General features: G+C 43.3%; 1 protein-coding gene across 1 annotated transcript in view; it reads left to right on the top strand.

Moving 5' to 3' along the window:
• The window catches only part of LOC126481070 (F-box/WD repeat-containing protein 7), a 138,254-nt gene that overhangs the window by 103,215 nt on the left and 12,439 nt on the right, over positions 1–22,600 (top strand). Inside the window, exon 11 of the mRNA XM_050104555.1 lies at positions 5,984–6,088. Coding sequence (XP_049960512.1) covers positions 5,984–6,088 — 105 coding nt within the window. The remainder of the gene's footprint in view (positions 1–5,983; positions 6,089–22,600) is intronic.

A 22,600-nucleotide genomic window follows, 5' to 3' on the forward strand; every position in this document is an offset into this window, starting at 1 on the left:
TTGATTGCTCATCATAACCTTTAGGGATGATTTTCTCAAAACTGCGGGGGTGTTGACCCAAAATATCTTAGATCCCTTCGTTTTAGGTTGTACACAAGCGACCTGCCAAATTTGAGCCAAATCAGTTGGCTGTGTCTGAGGCCTTCCCCTTGTAAGTCAAAATTTGCACCTTCTGTAGGAAATGACAATAAAAAATTGAAAAACCTAAATTTGACTGTTTGATTCAAGTCCTTTCTTAATTTTGAAGAAAACTAGAAAAATTTGAATGAAAGCGTAAGTAGAGCCTTTCGAGTTCAATAACTCGATACTCAATGAAATACTGTGAAACCCCGCTTTTACCCTTTTCAAAGGACTTTAAAAAAAAATGGTGTAAACTGCAGGAAAATGTAAAAGGTGGAAAATAATGTTTTAAGCTGTAAAATTTGCATATAGGATACCCCCTTGCACTTTCTATCTGATATATGTACATAACAGCCATCAAAAGACTTGTCAGGGACTTTTTTACTATGTAATGAAGATTTATTACCGAATAAAATCCGCTGATGTAACTGGAACTGATAACTATCTGGGAAGCATGAACGTTTGACTCAATTTCATGTCATAATCGATGTTTTTGAAATACTGCACCAGTTACGTATTTTTTCATGCTTAGTGTGTCGCGTTTTGAGAATTTTTTTCTCGTTGTCAAGTGCAAATATGTATTTTGTGTGGTGTTTGAATATGTGTTATTCTGCGTCTCTTGCACTGTAGTCTTCTTTTTGAGGTTATCAGCTACTGTGCCTCATCAGTTATGTAGGAAACCACACACACACACTCAAACCATCACTCTCATTGTTTGTTTGTGTAACATTACAAAGAATACATACGTAAATACTACACTTGACAATGAGAATAAATTCTTGTAACACATTTTGCTCAGCATAAATTCAATACATAACCAGCGCTGTGTTTGCACTAAAAACATTTGAGCAATGCAAAGTGAGTGATGGTGTCAACTAGCGCTCCATATGGCTTTATGCCGAAACACGCTAAATATGGTTCCTTAAAGTTGTCACGATGATCACAACAATCATGAAACTGCATTTGCGCAGTAGAGACAGTTTGGAAATGGTTGTGATTGATCACGATAGCTTCACTCGAAGGAACCTAGTTACTCCCATCAGCCACCATGCCATTAGAGCTTGGCAGTGGTGGGAGATATGGCAGGAATTGTTAAAACGTTTACTCATTTACCAGTGCAAATCCACTGAGTAGAATGCCCTGGTGTCAAGAAACTTTTCCACTTAATATTTGTAAACACTACTGGACGGCCAACACCATGCCATCGTCATATTTTGACCAAAAACATTTTTTCGTAATGCGTGAATCGCGGGAAAATTAAAAATATGCTGACACAAAATCAGGTGCAAATTAACATTGTGGGCATAGGAAATTTGACAGGACCGATGAAAAATGTTATAAATGGCAGGAAAATGGTAATTCCAGGAATGTAAAAGTGGGTTTATACTGTATCAACATCAAAACATGTTCATTATGTAGCCTACACAGGTACTTCTAAATGTTGAGAGCTTCCATTGTACTAATAGCCCTTTCTTTGCAGTCTGTGCATGGCTTTGCTTTTATAACCTGTTACCACTGAGTTAACAGTATCTTCATAATTACTGTTACATCTATTTTCAGTATTTTTCTTTATTTTTTTTTTAAACGATTCTTTGAGTTCTGTGAAGTGCAACGAATTTTCTCTCTCTGAAAAAACTGTACGTGTGTTACTATGTAGTAAAATGAAGAGGATAGGAACTGACTCATGATTACCTTTTAATTTTCTTTGCAATGTCTTTGTTATGTGAACTAACAGTGACATTATGAAATATTGTATCGAAAGGAAAATTCAGTTGGAAAAAACTAAAATACTCTCATAACAGTTGGATCTTGGGTCTAATTTACCTGCCCTTCCATTTTAATCTCCTAATCTTCCTTTCCCTCCTATCTGAAGAAGGAACTTATAACAGGAGTGGCAGTGAAACAGGAGTTTTTGAAACCTCCACTAGTGCTATGAATTTATTTACAATAATTTGAAAGAAATAAAACATGAATTGACAATGCTTGCAGTTTAAAATGCTGATCACTGGAAAGTGACATAATGCAGGTGACTGCTATTTACCTTCACACATGTCAAGTCTTCTACAGAAATCAGAAATTAGACATAAGATCTTGTGGGACCACACTTGATTCTTCAGTTCCCTTATGGTGTGTGGTGGATCACAGAGGAAGATCTGAGATTTCAAATTACCCAAAGGAAGAAATCACATTCTGAAATGTCAGGGGGTCTTGGAGGCCATGAGATGTCACCATTCTTGGAGATGAGATGACCAGGACTTATTTTTGTAGCACATAAATGGAATGCCGCAAACTATGGCATGTGGCATCTTCTTGTTGGAAGAATGTGTTTTGCAGTTACAGGAAGGTCAGAAAGATGTCTCACTAGGAAATGGTTCAGCCTGTGAATGTAACGTTCTGTATGCACAGTAACATTATCATCACAATCGTCTTAAATAAATATATAAATAAAGTTCTGTTTCCAAACACTGATATGCCATAACACACTACCACTTTATGTCTATGATATGGCATTTCATGAAGCATTTCAGGATTTTCACGTTACCAGTATCTAAGTTTTTGCTTGTTATCGAAGCCCGACACACAAAAATTGGCCTCACCACTCATGATCAGATCGTTGCAGAGGCCTCGGTCATCATTCATGAGTTCCAATTCCCAGCAAAATTACAGTCTCTGTGAAAGTCTGTCTGCAATCAGTTTTAGCACTCCGTGAACTTTGCAGTTTCTTGTGAAATATTCGCCATACATTGTGACCTGATACGTCATGCATCCATGCAGAATGCCTGGGTCTTTGGTTGGTGGCTGCTTCCACTCTTGCAACATCCTCTGGTATGACATGCGTTTTGCACTTCCACCCCTCTTTCGCACTGTATCATCCATTTCCTAATAGTTCTGTACCCTCAGTTTGATAGCATGTGCCAATGGGATTGGGGCGGGATATGTGTGTGTGTGTGTGTGTGTGTGTGTGTGTGTGTGTGTGTAATGAGCACGATATACATGCTACGTGGTTGTGTAGCTGTAGCTGTTGTTTTTGTAAAACACCACCATGGCAACATTGTGTTGTTCACTGGTCCAGGACGTCATCTATATCTGTGCCAGCATTATACTTGACAGTTTGTGTTGTGACAAGTCTGGTTGGCTACACTGCAGTAACGATGTTGCAACAGCAGCCTTTATACAAATAGCAGATGACAGAGGTTTCTGTTCCATATCGTAAACACGTGCTCAACCTTTTTTCTCCACGAGGCTGCATCCACAGTCGCAACAGCTATACGCAATAGCCTTTCCACCTCTGTTATTGTAAAAGACTTATTATTCTTCCTTATGTATGTCTTCTCATCCCTCCATACTAATTCAGTAGAGTTGAAATGGCAGTGATACAGTGGTAGGCCTATTACAATATGATGCTGTGCCGTAACGATATTGTCTACTACATACGTAGGCGGCATAGGCTTATTTTCTTTAATAACCAAATATCACAGAATCTTCATCATGCAGTCATTTGTGGTAGGGGCTTTGTTCTGTATCACTGAATGATATGGAGCATTGTCCATTACAATTGTTGTAGGGACAGAAAACTGTTTTAAAAGGTTCCTGAACCACTCAGCAAATTGGGTTTGATCCATGTCTTCTTGGTAGTCACCTGTCTTTTTGGACTGAAAAACTAAAAGTTAATCATGACGGAAACCACTGTAAGAACCTGCATGGTCCAGAGTTAATCTTGCTCCTCTTCCTGTCGGTGATGACCACTAGTACGTGGAGTGTCATCCATGCAGCATTTACTGGCATCTTTCTCGGTGTTAAACAACATTCTGTGTAGGCATATTGTGGAATGAATGTCCTCACCCACAATTTTGCGAAAGAATATGCTTCAAACTATTACAATATGCACCTTTTCTAACAGGACTTTCCTTCTGTCTAGCACTTTGTAAAAGTTCACTTTCTTTCAACAACACTAGCAACTTTGCTACAGTAGGATACTTTAGCTGCTGTAGTAAGCATAAATATGCCTGCAAATTGGATCAGTCTGGAAAGGATCTAAGTAGGTGACAAGGTGAAGCTGCTTTTTCTTCTTTCCCAGAGGTCGCTAAATATACACTTCTGATCCAGATGCCTTGAAATCATTACAGTTCACATCTAAATCCCTCAACTTTTAGAGTAACACTCTCTTACTACTGTTCTTGCACTAATTCCAAGAGTTTTTGATGTGTGTTCCACTGCTTTCTGCTCATAAAACTATGGTTCTCTGTAGTAACTCCAATGCCTGGCTGTATAGCAGCACACTTTGATGCAAAGGATTGTCAATAGGCGAACAACCTCTTTTCTGTGGCATTTTTCACATATCAGAATTTTCTAAAGCACAGAACATTGCAAGTTTACGGTGGAAACCAACGCTAACTGGAAATGTGGGAGCTTTGACATCATGACGGGAAGCAGTTACTGTGCTGGGATTGGTTCGTGATGCACACCTAGTGCCTTGTGCTTCTCTCGCGCATTAAACTGTTAAGCTGCCAACCTGAAATGCATATATCAAGTGCAAAGTTTCAGCAGCCTCCTGTAGACAGAACATAGATATCGGGGTCAGTGGCAGAGGTTTGTTCACCAGATGGCACCAGTATTATTTTCTGATTCCTAACAGAACATGCTATTTCCAGGATCACTAAATCACCCTTTCACTGCTACACCATTTAGTTCTGAAAGCTGGGATAGTTTGTGTAATTTTATGATTGTCTTTGGCAGCACTTAATAGTTTCTCTCTCGAAGGTAAACTTCTGGCCAACAATTCTGTCACATAAAATTCAGTATAGAATATGACTCATGCTCTTCATATTTCCAAGTACTGTACCTTAGTTACAGGCAGTGCAGCAGTATTCCACCCAATATCAGTACAATGATGTACTCATGTGCTTCGAAAATTGTATCAAAATATTGTGCACATTTAACAAATCCCAGAAAGTTATGGTCAGTTGATGTCTTACAAAGACTCCCACACATACCTAAAATTTTCATTTTTAAGTGGGTTCACTCTGTACCGTGCTTTATATCTCTTTATATCTCTTCAGATAAGTATCCTAATTTTACATCATTGTAGATGATAGAGTTAAGCAGAGGACTGCTTTTGCTAACTCACTCACTTTTTGTGGAACTATCTTCTTGACAGTTGTCTTCCAAATGAATATACAGAATTCAGTGTTGAGCCATGGTGTCATGAATACAGTTTGATGAATGACTCTTATTAAAGGAAGAAATTTTCTATTCACTCTGTGCATATGTCTTCTATTCAGTTTAACAATGTTTTGAGTACTAAAAGATTTCACTGTCCAATGCTTTAAATGAAATGGTGGTGCAGTGCAGGCTGCTCCAGCTTGTATGCCCACTGTCAGGCAACCAGGCCCCCATAGACACAATTGGGCAGGGGTGGGCAAAAGGGTGACTGTCAGGCAGCCGAGCCAGAGCCTAGGCGACAGTTGTGCACTGTCCAAATGCATGCAGGCAGGGTTGGCCATGTTGTTTATGCATATGCAGAATTAATGTAATTGGGCCGCATGCCCACAAATGAGCTGAGGGCTCCTGTCAAAGCCTGTGCCCTAAGGGTTAGTGTTGGAACGACAGCTTGTGTTCATGAGCAGTGTGAAATAAATCCCATTTGTTCATACAGATTCAGTTCTTCCACACTTTCATAATGTCAGGATTGTTCTTTGAAAAGTCTGTGGAAGGTTTCCTGAGCCCCAGGCAAGCGAGCGTTCTTCCTGGGTATGTCATTATCCGTTGTGTTTTCCTTTTTTATCTTTATTCTATGTTAATAAATATTGCCTTCTGTGATTATCTTATTCCAGTGTGCAAAAAGAAATATTTCTTGTATCAGGTCCCAATAAACACCAGTCAGCTGTAACGTGTCTGCAGTTCAACCACAGGTTTGTGATAACATCCTCAGATGACGGCACTGTTAAGCTTTGGGATGTGAGAACAGGTATGTGCCATCAACCGTATGTTCTTGTATTGTATTCTAAATTTTATTTATTTATTTATTTTTTTGTGTGTGTGTGTGTGTGTGTGTGTGTGTGTGTAGGAACAAAAGAGGTTTTAAAAGTCAGTATATACTACCAGCTAAACTAGAATGTTAACTTGTACACTAAAAACTTTGTATATTATTGATTTTGTGTGTGGCTTGACTCTGTTATCCCAGTTTATTTTGATTGCTTCACATTTGTTGTTTTGTTTTAGCTTTTCTAGTTATTTGCTATGTATATTTGCAGATTGTTCAAATCAATTTCCACTGCAAGTAACAAAGTGTGAGGTGAAGAGAGTGTGGGAGGAGTTATTTTTCTGTGACTTTCCATGCTTTCCCGATAGATCTGTTGCAAATAAGCTTCTCGGGTTTGCCGCCGGATCGTATTGTGTAACTCACACAATATTTCATGGATGCAACTGCTGGACGTCATCAGCTGGTGGTAGCTGCTGCTGTCACTGCTGCAAGGCGCAACTGATGATAATCGCACAGCAGTGCCAGAATTTATAATGCAGGGGACAGGCAATACGCGTGCGCAGGAAGACGCTCGTACTGGGAAGAAAGCGGTGCTCCTGGTGCCCCTGCTGGGAGCCGCAGAAGGCCATCCATGCGTGCACTATGGGCAATGACTGTGCTGCAAAACGCTCTTGCGGTTAAAGTCTGAACAAAATCTCAGTTGTGTGTTGCGTCACTTGATGAATCGGAAGTTCTTGTTTTTCCTGTTTTGATTTATTGGCAGCCATTGCTGGATTCCAGGTGGCTCTTAGTTGAAAACCTGCATCCCTGTTGATAAGATCGTCTGTCATACGGGTATGTACGCCTTCCTTAACAACACAGTAACAGAAAGATGTTGCTGCGGGTAAAATTTCAGTCTGTTCGTAAAGCATATGATGTCCCGTGTCTGGGCAATGCTCTGCTACCGCTGATTTATCAAGTTGTCCCAGGTGTGTATGACGATGGTGTTCGATGCAGCATTCTTACACTGTTTGGCGTGTGTGTCCAATATATGATTTTCCACATTGGCATGGGATTTTATACACACCACATTTCCTAAGGCCAAGGTCGTCTTTGACCAAGCACAATAAATTCCTCAGTTTTTTTTGGTGGCTGCAAAACACACTTGACGTCACGCTTTTTGAGGATTCTTTCTATTCTCTCAGACATGCCGCCAAAATGGCGCAAGAACGCTGTTGCCAGTGGGTGCCTCTGCATCTTCATTTACATCCCTGCTTCGAGTTTTCTTAGAGTAGAATGCATGGCATATGTGCCTATTGGAATAGCCATTCTGTTGGAATACCATTCTCAGGTGTTGTAGCTCACCAGGTAGACTGTCGGCATCTGAGACTACATGTGCTCTATGCACCAAAGAGCTTAGGACACTGCTGCGTTATGCAGGATGATGGCAACTTGTGGCCTGCAAATATAGCTCCATATTAGTTGATTTGTGTTAGACACTGTGTCCCAGTGTACCATCAGCTTTTCTTCTGACTAAGATGTCACCCTTTCCCACCTCCATTGTGAACTGAATATTGGGATGGAGCAAGTTCAGATGCCGGATAAACCCAGTTAATGTCTCTATTCCGTGGGGGCCACACCACAAAAGTATCATCTACATACCACCAGAAACAAGGTGGTTTGAGACTTGGTGACTGTAATGCTTTTTCCTCAAAGTCTTCCATAAAATAGTTGGCCACCATGAGCCTCCTGGTGCCCCCTGCTGGGAGCCGCAGAAAGGCCATCTGCGCATGTGCTATGGGCGATGACTATGCTACCAGATGCACCTGCAGTTAAAGTCTGAACTTCCCATGGCAACACCGTCCACTTGTTCAAAATACTGGTCATGGAATAAGAAATAAGTTGAGGTTAGCACATGTTTCAATAATGCCACAATGTCTCTCTCAAACTGGCTGCTGATCTAACGAACCCTGCAGAGGTACTTTTGTAAACAAAGATACAAAATCAAAACTAACGAAAATATCCTACGCTTGTAGCTTAAATGTCCTCTGAATACCAGATATGGTGATCACACTTGCCTATGAGAGGTCCCAACAGTGTAGTAAGATGTTCGGCCAGAAAATAAATGGGAGCTCTAATGTTGATCACTAATCAGCGAAGAGGTGTTCCATCCTTGTGTATCTTGAGTAGGCCGTACAGTCTTGGGGGGACTGCAGCCTATTGGTGTAGGCTTTTGGTCACTTTAGAAGGAATAGAACTCTTCCTGAGAAGATCTAATGTTGTTCTCTTGGATTTTGCCAGTCGGATCATCTCTTAGCTTTTGATAGGCAGGATTGTTGTGTGTTGGTGGTGCATTCCCTTCTTGCTGTTGGCCCTCAAGAAGAGAATACTTGGACATTTGGCGGACCTTGGCTTGTTGTTTTGACCAGTCAGCTAGCGCCCATGTAGCGCTATCCATCCAGTCCCAAGATAACACTGAGAGTTTCGAAGAGATCTTCAGAAGCAGTGATGCAGTGATTCAGTGATAGCAATTTTGTGGACACCATGTGCAGTTCCCATATTCTATAACGTACCCTCTCTCTCAGTAGGGCTGCACTCACCCGTCGTTTAATTATAACAGCGGCTGCAGATTCAATATGACGTTTAAATTTAGCAAACGTTGGGACAGTTTGCTTGTCATGGCATCTCAATAAAAACGCCATAGCGCACAGCAGTCTACCTCTCTTATTGTGTAACTTGTCAAACTCACGTACATCGTTGGCCATCTCCTCCCAGTAGAGGTACCAGATGTGACTTTTCATGCTTTCCCGATGGATCTGTTGCAGGTTTTCCACCAGATTGTATTGTGTAACTTGGACAATATTTCATCTATGCAACTGCTAGACATCGTCAGGTGGTGGTAGCTGCTGCTGTCACTGCTGCAAGACTTGACTGGAGATAATCACGCGGCGGTGGCAGAATTTATCGTGCCAGGAGCAGGCAATATGCGTGCGTGGGAAGACTCTCATAGTTGGAGGACAGCGGCGCTCCTGGTGCCCCCTGCTGGGAGCCGCAGAAAGGCCATCTGCGCATGTGCTATGGGCGATGACTGTGCTACCAGATGCACCTGCAGTTAAAGTCTGAACTAAATCTCAGTTGCGCATTGCGTCACTTGAGTGGTCTTAAGGAGGCCATACATATCCATGTAGCAGACAACCTTATCAACAGGGTTGCAGGTTTTAAACTAAGCGCCACCTAGAATCCAGCACTGGCTACCATTAAATCAAAACAGGAAAAACAAGAACTTCCAACTTTAACTGCAGGAGCGTTTGGCAGCACAGTGACAGCGGCAGCTACCACCACCTGATGATGTTGAGTAGTTGCATTGATGAAATATTGTGCGAGTTACACAATACGATCTGGTGGCAAACCTGAGAAGCATATTTGCAGTTATTTTTGTGCTTCAGACTTCTTAAAACATTGCTAATCTAGTGTTGATCACAATCCTGACAAATAATTATTCCACTGAAATTCAGCTGGGGAGTACTTCACCCCTCATGTGAACTCTATGTTTGCAGTAAGTTGATTTAATGGTTGGTGGGATCACTAGCACATTAATGGGCTGTGTGTTCGTGGCCAATATGTGGTGCAATGTTCACAAAAGGCTTTTACCAAAGTTCAGATAAGCTCAAGGCAGAATTTTCATTCTCTTGAACCGTAATGAATAGGTATACGTTAGGTTTTTGGCAGACATGAGTGGGCATGTAAATGACAATAGGTCACCGCAAATGTGCATATTGTGACTTTGAGGTGGTGAGACCAGCTCATGTGCTTGGTATTATTTGAACCACAGTGCATGGATTCCAGTTAAATGAGAAGCATGCTGTTCTAACATCTCCATAAACATCGGCATTCATTACACTCCTGGTCAGCCCTAATTTTTTGAGCCAGATTGATGAGAAATAGCTGTAGACCGTGACTACACAACCACCAAATTTCACTATCGCCACAGTGCTCATAAATAAAATTTTCCAGCTCCTGCTCATAGGGCAGCTGTATTGGGAATTGTTACTTATCTGTCACCTCACTATAAAACCACCTTCATCACTCCACAGACCATTGTATATGGTGGTGTACCATTCCAAGCACTGGTGTTTACTTGTTGTGATCAGTGGATTCTGGGTATCAGCACACTGATGAGAATATAGTTGTCCTGCTTCTATGAAAATCATTAAATAAAATCCCATTTCTTTTCTCTTTTGCATAGCATTGTAACTATTCTATATTTAGGTCATTTATTGATTGCCTATATTTTGATAATACAAGGAGAAATAAAATAAACAAAAAGAAATTATTTACATTAATTTTTATACGAAGCCCGTCATCTGGGGTATCCTTAGTTTCAGTTGGCACTATCATCCTAATAGCACAGTTCTGAACTTTATATCTTCATTGTCACAAATATTTGATGAGAGCTCAGCTGTTTTTTTGCCAAATACATATCGGATTTCACTACTATGCTGATGTAAAAATTTTATAATGTTTCTTGCTTACAAATGTATCATCTCCCCTCTGCTCTCTCATTTACTGCATAGAACGAGCAACTGACACACCCCCTTTCATTCCCACCATACTTGACGGTGAGTATCGACAATGTTGCTGCAGGAAAACACGTAAGTAGGCTACTGGACTCTGCTTTGACTTTTACTCTCTCTTGAAGAAATGTATGCTATTGTTGTGTATTTGTCTGATTTTAAAGTCAATTCAAATGGCTTCAGGCAAACAAAGTTTAAATGTGGTAGATGTTCATAAAAATCTAAAGTACACAGTATAGATTCCCTTGGTTGGCAGCATGACAGAATTTGCTGTCTGCTCACCATTCCTCTCTGCACACTCCTTCCATGCATTATCTTCTAGGTTACCGGTCATATGTAACAACACCAACTAATACATAAATAAAACATTAAAGTCACAGTTAGGTTCAGTACTCAATCTTTTGCTCATCCAGTGATCTAGTGATGTCTGTCAGTACTGTCTCCATGATGGGTCTTTCTGCTGTATTTATTCTCATGATTACTATTACAGTCAGATTAATAAAATTTATTTCGTTTCTTAGATACTTAATTGTGGATTAATTTTCTTACTTGCTGCACCTTGTTCTAAAGCTGACTGGAAGGTGGTAACATTCTTACTCAGTATTCTAATATGTGAACAGAAACAGTAACTTGCATTCAGAATCAAGTAATGTTCCTTGAGGGACAAAATTTTCACTAATCAGTATTACCTTTACTTAAAAAGCACCATAAATGTTTGTAAATGGTATCCATACACACATGAGAATTTTTGTTGCAAATCTGTTCCAATACTACATGAGTTTATAAGATGATACAATGTAATTCTATGTCCTCATTAGTTCACAAAATTGTCAGATTTTAAGTAGAGCAACAGATTGTATTGGTGGTTAGTTCTTAGTTTCTTGTGTACACTGTGCACTAATGCCACAAGAGTCGTACATCACTTGATTGTTCGAGCAACGTGTATAGCATATCGAGTACTTCAGCATATTGGGAAGTCTAGAGTATGTTCGAGTTAAAGTATAATTTGCCCGACACACCCTTCAGAGTTCTTCAAAATAAATCTGCATGTAACCTCAATAGCCAAAGCTTCATCTTTAAATGTAACATAACCCCTGTATCAATCTATTAAACAACGTTAAAATGTTGACCTCAGCAGCAATTTTTTAATCTGCAAATCTAAGACGACCCTGTATTTTTCAGCTGACGATTTTGGCAAAAACATCATCTTATAGTCAAGTAAGTACGGTATATATAAGAGAATGTCCTTCTGGGTGCTTCAAATTTGATGTTTTTTGTGCACATGTGTGAAGTCCAGATTTCAGGGCTGCAATGAACTATCAAAATGGCATCTACACAAAACACCCATTACAATCAACATGCTGTAATTGAATGCTTGGTTTTGGAAAAGTAAACTGTGGTGAACACCTATAAATGCTTCTGTGCCATGCATGGTAATTGTACAATTGATAGTACTGTTATTGAGGCTATAGCTAAAGAGTCAGAAAGTGCATAAAGTGAGCTCCATGATTGGCCATATTTGGGGTTTCCTGACACAGCTAGTGCTCCCGACATGGTGAATCATGTGGATACCATTATTCATGCTGATTGGTGCATCACAACTCAACGATTCGCTGTACAGCTATTGGTGAGCATGGGAAGAGCATTTGTAACGACTGAGTCTCATGGATATTCAAAGCTGTGCTGAAGATTTGTTCCATGAATACTCTAAACAGACCACAAGGTGCAAAGAAAAGTTATTTCATCAAAATTGATGGAGCATGAACATGGGACCATTTTTCCAAATTAACTTGGACATTTCTTAGACTTTCTCGGCAATTTTGTGACATCTCGTTCAATCAGGTGTACTGTCGGTGGTCTGCATTTTTCTAACACAATATTTCGACGACGTACCTCGGCGTCTTCATCAGGTGCTTCCTGTGACTGAATGACTGGCTGACTGTGTCCAGTATTTGTGTCTGGATGGTGTCTGGCGTTTCCTACACCATCTGCTCCCACTGCAAGCGTGTTGGTTGGTCGCCAGATGTTCCATCTTACGTCCATGCCCGCTTCCGCTGTTTTCCCCAGTGGCAGCCTTCGATGGCGCTCCCTATTAGGTCTTCACCCGCCAGGCGCACTCCTAGCACTGTCAACAGGCTGCGTTTGCTGTCGGTGACCAATCCGACTTTCTCCAGCGCCCCTTTCGTTCTCCTGGTCTTGTGTTTTCTTCCACTGTTTTTGTAATAGGTCCAAAGCCGGGTTCCACACCATGCTGAGTTGGTATCCAGCTTCTTGGATTTTCAAGTTCTCTGTCATCTTGATTTCGATCGATTCAGTGATGATGGTATCCCAAAACTAGAGGGACTGAGATAAGATCCTGGTGTTATCATAATTCATGGTGTGCTCAAGTCCCAAGCAGTGTTGTGCTATCGGTGATTTAGTGGCTTGCCGTAGCCTGGTATGCCTTTGGTGCTCTTTACATCTTATGCCAACGGTGCTGGTGGTCTGTCCAATGTAAGACATACCAGGTTTCCTCAATCCCAGATCATTCTTAACCGTTGCAAGAAGCACGCTGATCTTGTTTGGTGGGCAGAAGACACTCTTGATACTGTGCTTTTTCAGTATCCTGTTGATCTTAGCAGATATAGGTCCTGCATATGGTACAAAGGCTACCTTCCTCGTCTCCTCTTCTTGTTCTTCTCCCTTAGTACCAGGTCATCTGGAGGGACGTGGCGCCTTGCAGATGTCCCTTGAGGAGTATCCGTTGTCTGCAAACACTTGCTGTATGTGTTCTAACTCTGCTGTCAAGCTGTTTGAGTCGGACAGTGTTTTGTCCTCAGCACCCCATTCTTCTGTGCCGGATGATGGCAGCTGTCAGCCTGTAGGTATAAGTCGGTGTGTGTAGGTTTTCTATACATACTATGGCCTAATGTGCCGTCTGTCTTCCTTTTCACCAGGACATCCAGGAAATAAAGTTGACCATTATTTTCTAGTTTCATTGTGAACTTAATGCTGGGCTGCCTCGAGTTCAGATGGTCAAGAAACTTGTTCCATTTTTCCCGACCTTGTGGCCAGATGACAAATATGTCATCAATGTACCTAAAGAAACAGGTCGGCTTGTAGGCAGCAGTCGTAAGTACCTCATCCTTGAATCTCTCCACAAACAGATTTGACATTAGCGGAGATAAGGGACTACCCATCACCACTCCTTCAGCCTGTTCATAAAATTTGCCTTCACATAGGAAATAGATCAATGTCAAGATATGCTTGAAAAGGTCCAACACAGCTCCATCAAATTTTTCACTGATTAAATTGAGTGTGTCTTGAAGTGGTATCCTAATGAACAAAGACATAATATCGAAGCTGAACATGATGTCTTTGTTAGAGATTCGTAGGTTTTTGAGACGTTCCACGAAGTCTGACGAGTTGCAGATGTGGTGACAGAGTCATCACTGAATCGATCGAAATCAAGATGTCAAAGAACTTGATACACCGGAAAGCTGTATACCAACAGCATGGTGTGGAACCCAGCTTTGGACCTATTACAGAAACAATGGAAGAAAACACAAGACCGGAAGAATGACAGGGGCAGTGGAGAAAGTCAGAACGGTCACCAGCAGCAAATGCAGCCTGTCAACAGTGCTAGGAATGCACCTGGTGGGCACGGACCTAGTAGGGTATGCCACGAAATGGCTGCAACTGGGTAAAACAGCGGGAGCGGGCGCGGACGGAAGATGGAACATCTGACGACCAACCGACACAGTCGCAGCTGGAGTGGACAGCGTAGGGAACACCAGAACTGTCCAGACATAAATACAGGACATGGTCAGCTTGTCGTTCAGTCACAGGAAGCACCTGATGCTGACGACGCCAAGGTACGACGTCGAAATATTGTGTTAGAAAAACACAGACCACCGGCAGTACACCCGATTCAATGAGATGACTTAAACATCATTGTCTTAACCCCTCCTATAGCTCAGACCTAATGGCCTTGGAGTTCAAGTTTTTGGGCTACTTGAGGATTCTCCGTGGGGTACACACTTTGATGATGATGATGATGATGATGATGAGTGTATTACACGCAGTGAAATCATGGCTATAGGCACAGGACAAGAGCTTTTACCAACAGGGAATACATACTCTTACACAACACTGGCTTAAGGCAATGGAATGTGATGGAGACTATGTAGGAAGATACTACATGCAAAAGAAATGTTGATTGATATTGCCACCAAATTTTAACTCTTTAAAAATAAATACACTCTGAGAAAAAATTATAGGGCATCATCGTAGATAGATAATTCCGTTGCTGATATTCTTACTTAAGTGTTCAGCGCTACTTTATCTGTTAGTTTCTTAGGGCTACCAGGTTGATGTTTGAGATTCTGATGTTTCAGTTACATTAGTATTTATATAGTGGGACACTTGGAATGCATTTAAAATCTCTAAGAGCAAGCTTGAACTTTGGACTTACATTATTTTACTAATTCTGGCAGAAAAAAGGGTCTATACTGCAAACGCATTGTCGACTGCTCTCATATATCCTTGGATACATATTCTGACATCGTCATGCACTGCATTCACTGGGATGTCCCATGAATTTGATATGTTGTAAGGTTTAAAGAGGAAGTTGTAGTACATTTAAATTTTGTTCAACGTAGTTTCCTCATCAGATGGCACTTTCACCTTTAGGTTTAGAGATGATTTTTCATATTTATACATATGTGTAAAATTCTCTCTAGTGTGCAACTCACACCACATCTCATAGCTGAATCTGTGCATTCACTGCCATTGTATATAACTCGTTGCTCATATTAATTTAACACAATAATTTACAAATTGGGTTGCAAGGAACTAGACATAATGACTATTAGAAAGCAAAAAAGTAGCATACTGAAACTGTAACAGCAAATGCTTGGGTTGTTCATTATTGTCAAATTAGAGCAGACTTTGAGCAGTGCACACATCTCCATGAGCTCGTAGAATGGCAGATTGTTGTAGCTGTGGACTACACTCAGCCATTTTTCTGTTAAATAGCAGAACACATTGATCAGCTTCAAAGCAGAAAATAATTATTCAACCTCCAAATTTAAATTTGAGAGTATTACTCACCATGTCCAGTATGGATGTTACAAAAAATATGGTATAAATAAAATTGTTAGCGGATGAGAAAAGCTGTCTCATTACCATAATCAGTATCATATGCCATTTACAGAACTACAGAAAAGTGGATTAAATAAAATGTGCATAAAACTTGCAATGTGAATCCTTTCATATTATAAACAATTGAATTGCTGATTAAATTGCAACTGCGTATCACTTTTATGAATTTAAAATTTTTGTTGTGCACTGATATTTCTGTAACATTTATGAAGGGACATTAGGTGTGAACTGTAAAAAGATGTAATATTCTGAGAACTTCTCTTGTACTACATTTGGCATTTCAAAGGTGTATATAGCCAGTCATCATTGTTTCTGAAGGCATTATTATGGAACAGTTTAGCTAATATTAGTAACATGACTACATTCTCCACTTATAATTTATATTATTTATATAATTAATGATATTAACACACAAAACCTCATTGCAAGTAGCTTGTTTGGCAAAAGCATGCTCCTCTTCCCCCCCCCCCCCCCTCCCCTCCCCTGTGGTCAGCAGTTTCTTGTTAACGGCTTGAATTTTTTCCCTGTGGAATTTATAGTATGAGAGAAAGATCTGGGACATTCTTATTATGAAAACTTTTCCCAGTATATCATGGTAAATGAATGAAACTAATGATTACTGTGAACAGATTTGAATCATATATTCACGTATTATGAATTTATCATGTATTAATATTGTGAGGCTCATACAGCAAGCCACTGAAGTGACTGCTGGTGCCATTGTTCGAAGGCAATTGACTAACAAGATTCTCATGTAAAAAGTACAAAGTGACAGTTATTGAACTACATGGAAAAAATGTAAGTTAGTTAGAAACTACAGCATGCACATACTTTATTCAGCAAGTGAAGGTCACTACAGATATTTGGATTTGGGTTATGACATGTTCAATATGCCTGCCATCATCAACAGTGATGTGGCGCAGACGAATAGTGAAATTCTGCGTAACCCTCTGAAGTATTGGAACATCGTTCTAGTTGATGACCTCCTGAAAGGCTGTTTTCAGCTTAACAGTGGTTTTGGATTTATTGTTGTGCACCTTGTCTTTAATATAACCCCACAAGGAGGAGTCACATGTGTTCAGATCCGGAGAATATGTTGGCCAATCAAGTCCCATGCCAGTGGCTGCTGGGTACCTCAGAGCCAGAATGCGGTTCCCAAAGTGCTCCTCCAGGACGTCAAATACTCTCCTGCATCGATGGAGTTAAGCTCTATCTTTCATTAACCACATCTTGTCAAAAACAGGGTCACTTTGGATAATGAGGATGAAATCATCCAAAACCTTCACTTACCATTCGGTTGTCACTGTGCCATCAAGGAACATTGCATCGATTATTTCGTGACTGGACAAGACAAAGCACACTTTCACCCTTTAAGGGTGAAGACACTTCTTGATCATGAAATGAGAATTCTCTGTCCCCCCAAATGCACTAATTTTGCTAATTGTCAGACCCATCCACCCCCCTGCGGGTCCGGGGGTTAGAATAGGCCCGAGGTATTCCTGCCTGTCGTAAGAGGTGACTAAGAGGAGTCCATCCCCCTCAAGGGGGTAGTTAGCGCCTGCGTCCGGAGACGGACGGTTCCACGACCTATATTTGTGGTCTTTTTGGTTTTTCACTTCTCGTTTCTTCCTTCCTTTGGTTGGTTCCTTTCTTTGTTCTTCTCCATCTCACTGTCTTCCTTACTCTTTCCCTTGCCTTCTTCTCCTTGCCTTCTTCTCCTTGCCTTCTTCTCCTTGCCTTCTTCTCCTTGCCTTCTTCTCCTTGCCTTCTTCTCCTTGCCTTCTTCTCCTTGCCTTCTTCTCCTTGCCTTCTTCTCCTTGCCTTCTTCTCCTTGCCTTCTTCTCCTTGCCTTCTTCTCCTTGCCTTCTTCTCCTTGCCTTCTTCTCCTTGCCTTCTTCTCCTTGCCTTCTTCTCCTTGCCTTCTTCTCCTTGCCTTCTTCTCCTTGCCTTCTTCTCCTTGCCTTCTTCTCCTTGCCTTCTTCTCCTTGCCTTCTTCTCCTTGCCTTCTTCTCCTTGCCTTCTTCTCCTTGCCTTCTTCTCCTTGCCTTCTCTGGTCTCCGCCTCGGCGTTTGAGACAGTCTGTCCTCTCTCTCCCTCTCTCTCTTCTTTTTCCTCTTCTTCCTTCTTCCCTGTGCGCGCCTGAAGGCCGACCCACGCGTTCGCACGCGTAGCCGGTGACGGGGTAACGCGTAATTCCCCGCCCTGGGTAGACAAGTAAGGCACGCACGTACCCCCTGGTAAAGGCCAGGCCCAGGGAGGGATGATTGCCTGAGCTGATACCTTCTGACCATGCTGATTGGTCCCTCAGTCTGTTTCTCGGGAGGTGTGACCTGAGGTGTAAACATTCACCTAAGGCGGGAGTGCCCTCTGAGAGGGTCCCCACAAGGAAGGAGCGCACCATCGGAGACGCTGGCAATCATGGGGGATTCCTCCGCAATGGATTTCTCTTCTTCTTCTCTCTCGACTTGTGCCCAAAAACGGAAACTTGACCAGCCACCAGTGACAAAAGTACGACCGCCTGCCCCACAGTTCCTCGTAGTTTCTCGATCTGAGGACGGAAAGGATTTTTCCTCTGTCAACCCTTTCGTTATCCAGAAGGGCGTAGATGCCATAGCTGGATCTGTCAAGTCTTGTACCAGGTTGCGTAACAGTACCTTGTTACTAGAAACTGAGAGCACCTATCAGGCACAAAAACAGCTTCGGGCCACACTTCTGTACACATTCCCTGTCCGGGTGGAGGCTCACCGCACTTTGAATTCGTCTCGTGGGTGGTATATACTAGATCACCCGATGGATTGTCTGACAAGGAGATTCAGTCTTTCCTCGCTGAGCAGGGTGTGACGGCTGTCCATAGGGTCATGAAAAAGGTCAACAATGACCTTGTACCGACCCGGACACTTTTCTTGGCCTTTGATAGTGTTCAGCTGCCGTCACGCATCAAAGCGGGCTACGAGGTTATTTCTATTCGCCCCTATGTCCCGACACCTACGCGCTGCTACCAGTGTCAGCGTTTTAATCACACTCCCCAGTCTTGTTCCAATGCGGCTAAATGTGTCACTTGTGGCAGGGATGCCCATGAGGGTGACTGTCCACCTCCGTCTCCTCGTGTGAACTGTCAGGGTGACCATGCAGCGTCCTCCCGCGACTGTCCCATCTACAAGGAAGAACGCTGTATCCAAGAAATTCGGGTCAAAGAGAAAGTGTCAGCCTCGGCTGCTCGCAAGCTATTTGCTAGTAGGAAGCCCACGCTGCTCCCAGTGGGAAATACAGTACTGTCCTCGCCTCTCCTAGAACTACCATGGAGGTGGCGACGCAGACATGCAATCTGACCTTCAGCACCATGGTCGTCCATTTGACCAGTGCTAAGATCGCGCGGTCGACGTCTCCTCTTCCTCCCGTCACCCCTCAGACACGAGCACCTTCATCAGCTTCTGCCAAGACGAAGACCCAGAAGTCAGATGCACGGGCCTTCAAGAAGGAACCGTCCCATGCAGACTTCCTACGTACCTCGAACTTCCAGCCGTCGACCAGTACTTCCACTAAACGTCCTTCCAAGAAGGCTCATAGGAAGCACAGTTCTCCTTCTCCGCCACGGCGCATTTCTTCTCCTGCGCCATCCAGCGGTTGCCGTCCCAGGCTGTCATCTGTTTCGCCTGGCCGCACCGCTGGTAGCCGAACATCTGGCCGTTCACCTGCAGAGGAAGCTCCCCCTCCCGGCCATCTTAACAAATGGCCGATGAACCTATAGAACCAATGGACGATGACTGTCCGCCTACTGATAGCGGCGGCAGTGCTCGCTCGAAGCCAGGCCCTCAGCGACCTTCGAGGTGACCTCTTCTTTCATCTTCCTTTTTTTCTCACGATGGCACTTATTCACTGGAATATTTGCAGCATTTGCTCCAACTGTAAGGACTTACAGTTGCTGCTCCGCTTGCACCGTCCGCTCGTCGTAGCCCTCCAGGAAATGAAGCTACGCCCATGCGATCAAATTGCCTGGGCACACTACACCTCTGTGCGTTTTGACCTACCCCCTGTGGCAGGTATTCCGGCTCATGGAGGGGTTATGTCGCTGGTCTGGGATGATATTTACTACGATCCCATCACATTGCACACCGGCCTGCAGGCAGTTACCGTCCGAATTACTCTCCCCACTTTTACATTTTCCATTTGTACCGTTTACACTCCATCGTCGTCTGCCGTTACCAGGGCAGACATGATGCAAATTATTGCTCAGCTACCTGCACCATTTTTGTTAACTGGAGACTTCAATGCCCATCATCCCCTTTGGGGCTCTCCAGCATCCTGCCTGAGGGGCTCCTTGTTAGCAGACCTTTTCACCCAGCTCGATCTTGTCTGCCTCAATACTGGCGCCCCTACTTTTCTTTCGGACACATCTCACACCTATTCCCATTTAGACCTCTCTATATATACTACCCAACTTGCACACCGGTTTGAGTGGTATGCACTTTCTGATACATATTTGAGCGACCACTTCCCGTGTGTTATCCATCTCCTGCATCATACCCCCCCCCCCCCCCCCCCCCTCCGTTTTCAACTAGTTGGAACATCTCCAAAGCAGACTGGGGGCTCTTCTCTTCCAGGGCGACCTTTCAGGATCAAACCTTCACAGGCTGCGATAATCAGCTCGCACACCTCACGGAAGTCATTCTCACTGCTGCTGTATATTCCATCCCTCACACTACTTCTTCTCCACATCGCGTACTGGTCCCCTGGTGGACGAGACGCTTTACGTGCTCGTCGACGTGCTTTACGCACCTTTAAACGCCACCCTACAGTGGCGAACTGTATCAATTATAAATGATTACGTGCACAGTGTCGTGGTATTATTAAAGAAAGCAAGAAAGCCAGCTGGGCTGCTTTCACAAACACCTTCAACAGTTTTACTCCTTCTTCTGTTGTCTGGGGTAGCCTGCGCCGGCTATCTGGCACTAAGGTCCACTCACCAGTTTCTGGCTTGACGGTTGCAAATGACGTCCTTGTGGCCCCTGAGGATGTCTCCAATGTCTTTGGCCGCTTTTTCGCAGAGGTTTCGAGCTCCGCTTATTACCCCCCTGCCTTCCTCCCCCGAAAACGGGCGGAGGAGGCTAAGCCACCTAACTTCCGCGCCTCGAATCGTGAAAGTTATAATGCCCCATTCACCATGCGGGAACTCGAAAATGCACTGGCCCGGTCACGGTCCTCCACTCCAGGGCCTGATTCTATTCATATTCAGATGCTGAAGAACCTTTCTCCTGCGGGTAAAGGTTTCCTTCTTCGTACTTATAATTGCATCTGGATTGAGGGCCATGTTCCCACATGCTGGCGTGAGTCTATTGTTGTACCGATTCCTCAAGCCGGGGAAGGACAAGCACTTGTCTTTCAGTTATCGACCCATCTCGCTTACCAGCTGTGTCTGTAAAGTGATGGAGCGAATGGTTAACTCTCGTTTGGTTTGGCTGCTCGAATCTCGATGCCTACTTACCAATGTACAATGTGGATTTCGTAGGCGCCGCTTTGCTGTTGACCATCTGGTTACCTTGTCGATCTTCATTATGAATAACTTCTTTGCGGAAGCGCCCGACCGCGGCTGTGTTCTTTGATTTGGAGAAGGCTTTAGACACCTGTTGGAGGGCGGGCATTCTCCGCACCATGCATACATGGGGCCTTCGCGGTCGCCTCCCTCTTTTTATTTGTTCCTTTTTAATGGATCGGCAGTTCAGGGTACGTGTGGGTTCTGTCCTGTCAGACACCTTTCGCCAGGAGAATGGGGTGCCACAGGGCTCAGTTTTGAGTGTCGCTCTCTTCGCCATAGCGATCAATCCAATAATGGATTGCTTCGCAGCTGATGTATCAGGCTCCCTTTTCGTGGACGATTTTACCCTCTATTGCAGCACGCAGCGTACATGTTTCCTGGAGCGCCGTCTTCAGCATTCTCTTGACCGTCTTTACTCCTGGAGTGTCGCCAATGGCTTCCATTTTTCTGCCGAGAAGACGGTCTGTTTTAACTTCTGGCTCTACAAAGAGTTTCTCCCACCGTCCTTACGACTCGGTCCCGTTGCTCTCCCATTCGTGGAGACAACAAAATTTTTAGGTCTTACATTTGACAGGAATCTTAGCTGGTCTCCACATGTCATATTTGGCTGCCCGTTATACCCTTTCTCTAAATGTCCTCCGTGTTCTCAGTGGTATGTCGTGGGGAGCGGATCGAACCGTCCTACTTCGCCTATATCGGTCGATCGTCCGCTCCAAGCTGGGTTATGGGAGCTTCGTATACTCCTCTGCACGGCCGTCCATCTTACGCCACCTCAACTCCATACAACATAGGGGTTTACGTCTTGCGATCGGAGCGTTTTATACTAGTCCCATCGAGAGTCTTCATGCTGAAGCCGGTGAATTGCCACTCACCTACCGGCGCGATATACTGCTTTGTCGGTATGCCTGTCGGCTACTGTCAATGCCCAACCACCCGTCTTACCGTTCCTTTTTTGACGACTCCCTCGACCGTCAATACGGGTTGTATGTCTCTGCCCTGCTACCCCCTTGAGTTCGCTTTCGTCGCCACCTTCAACACCTTGATTTTTCACTCCCTGTAACCTTTCGAGTGGGCGAGAGCCACACGCCACCTTGGCTCCAGGTTCAGGTTCGCGTTCACCTTGACCTCAGCTCGCTCCCAAAGGAGGTTACCCCGGTTCGGTATACCGCTCCCGTTTTGTCGAACTTCGTTCGAAGTTCATTAATATGACCTTCATTTATACAGATGGCTCTAAGACCAATGATGGGTCGGTTGTTCTTTTATTGTCGG

The sequence above is a fragment of the Schistocerca serialis genome, chromosome 5 (assembly GCF_023864345.2).
Source record: "Schistocerca serialis cubense isolate TAMUIC-IGC-003099 chromosome 5, iqSchSeri2.2, whole genome shotgun sequence".
NCBI classification, from domain to species: Eukaryota; Metazoa; Arthropoda; class Insecta; order Orthoptera; family Acrididae; genus Schistocerca; species Schistocerca serialis.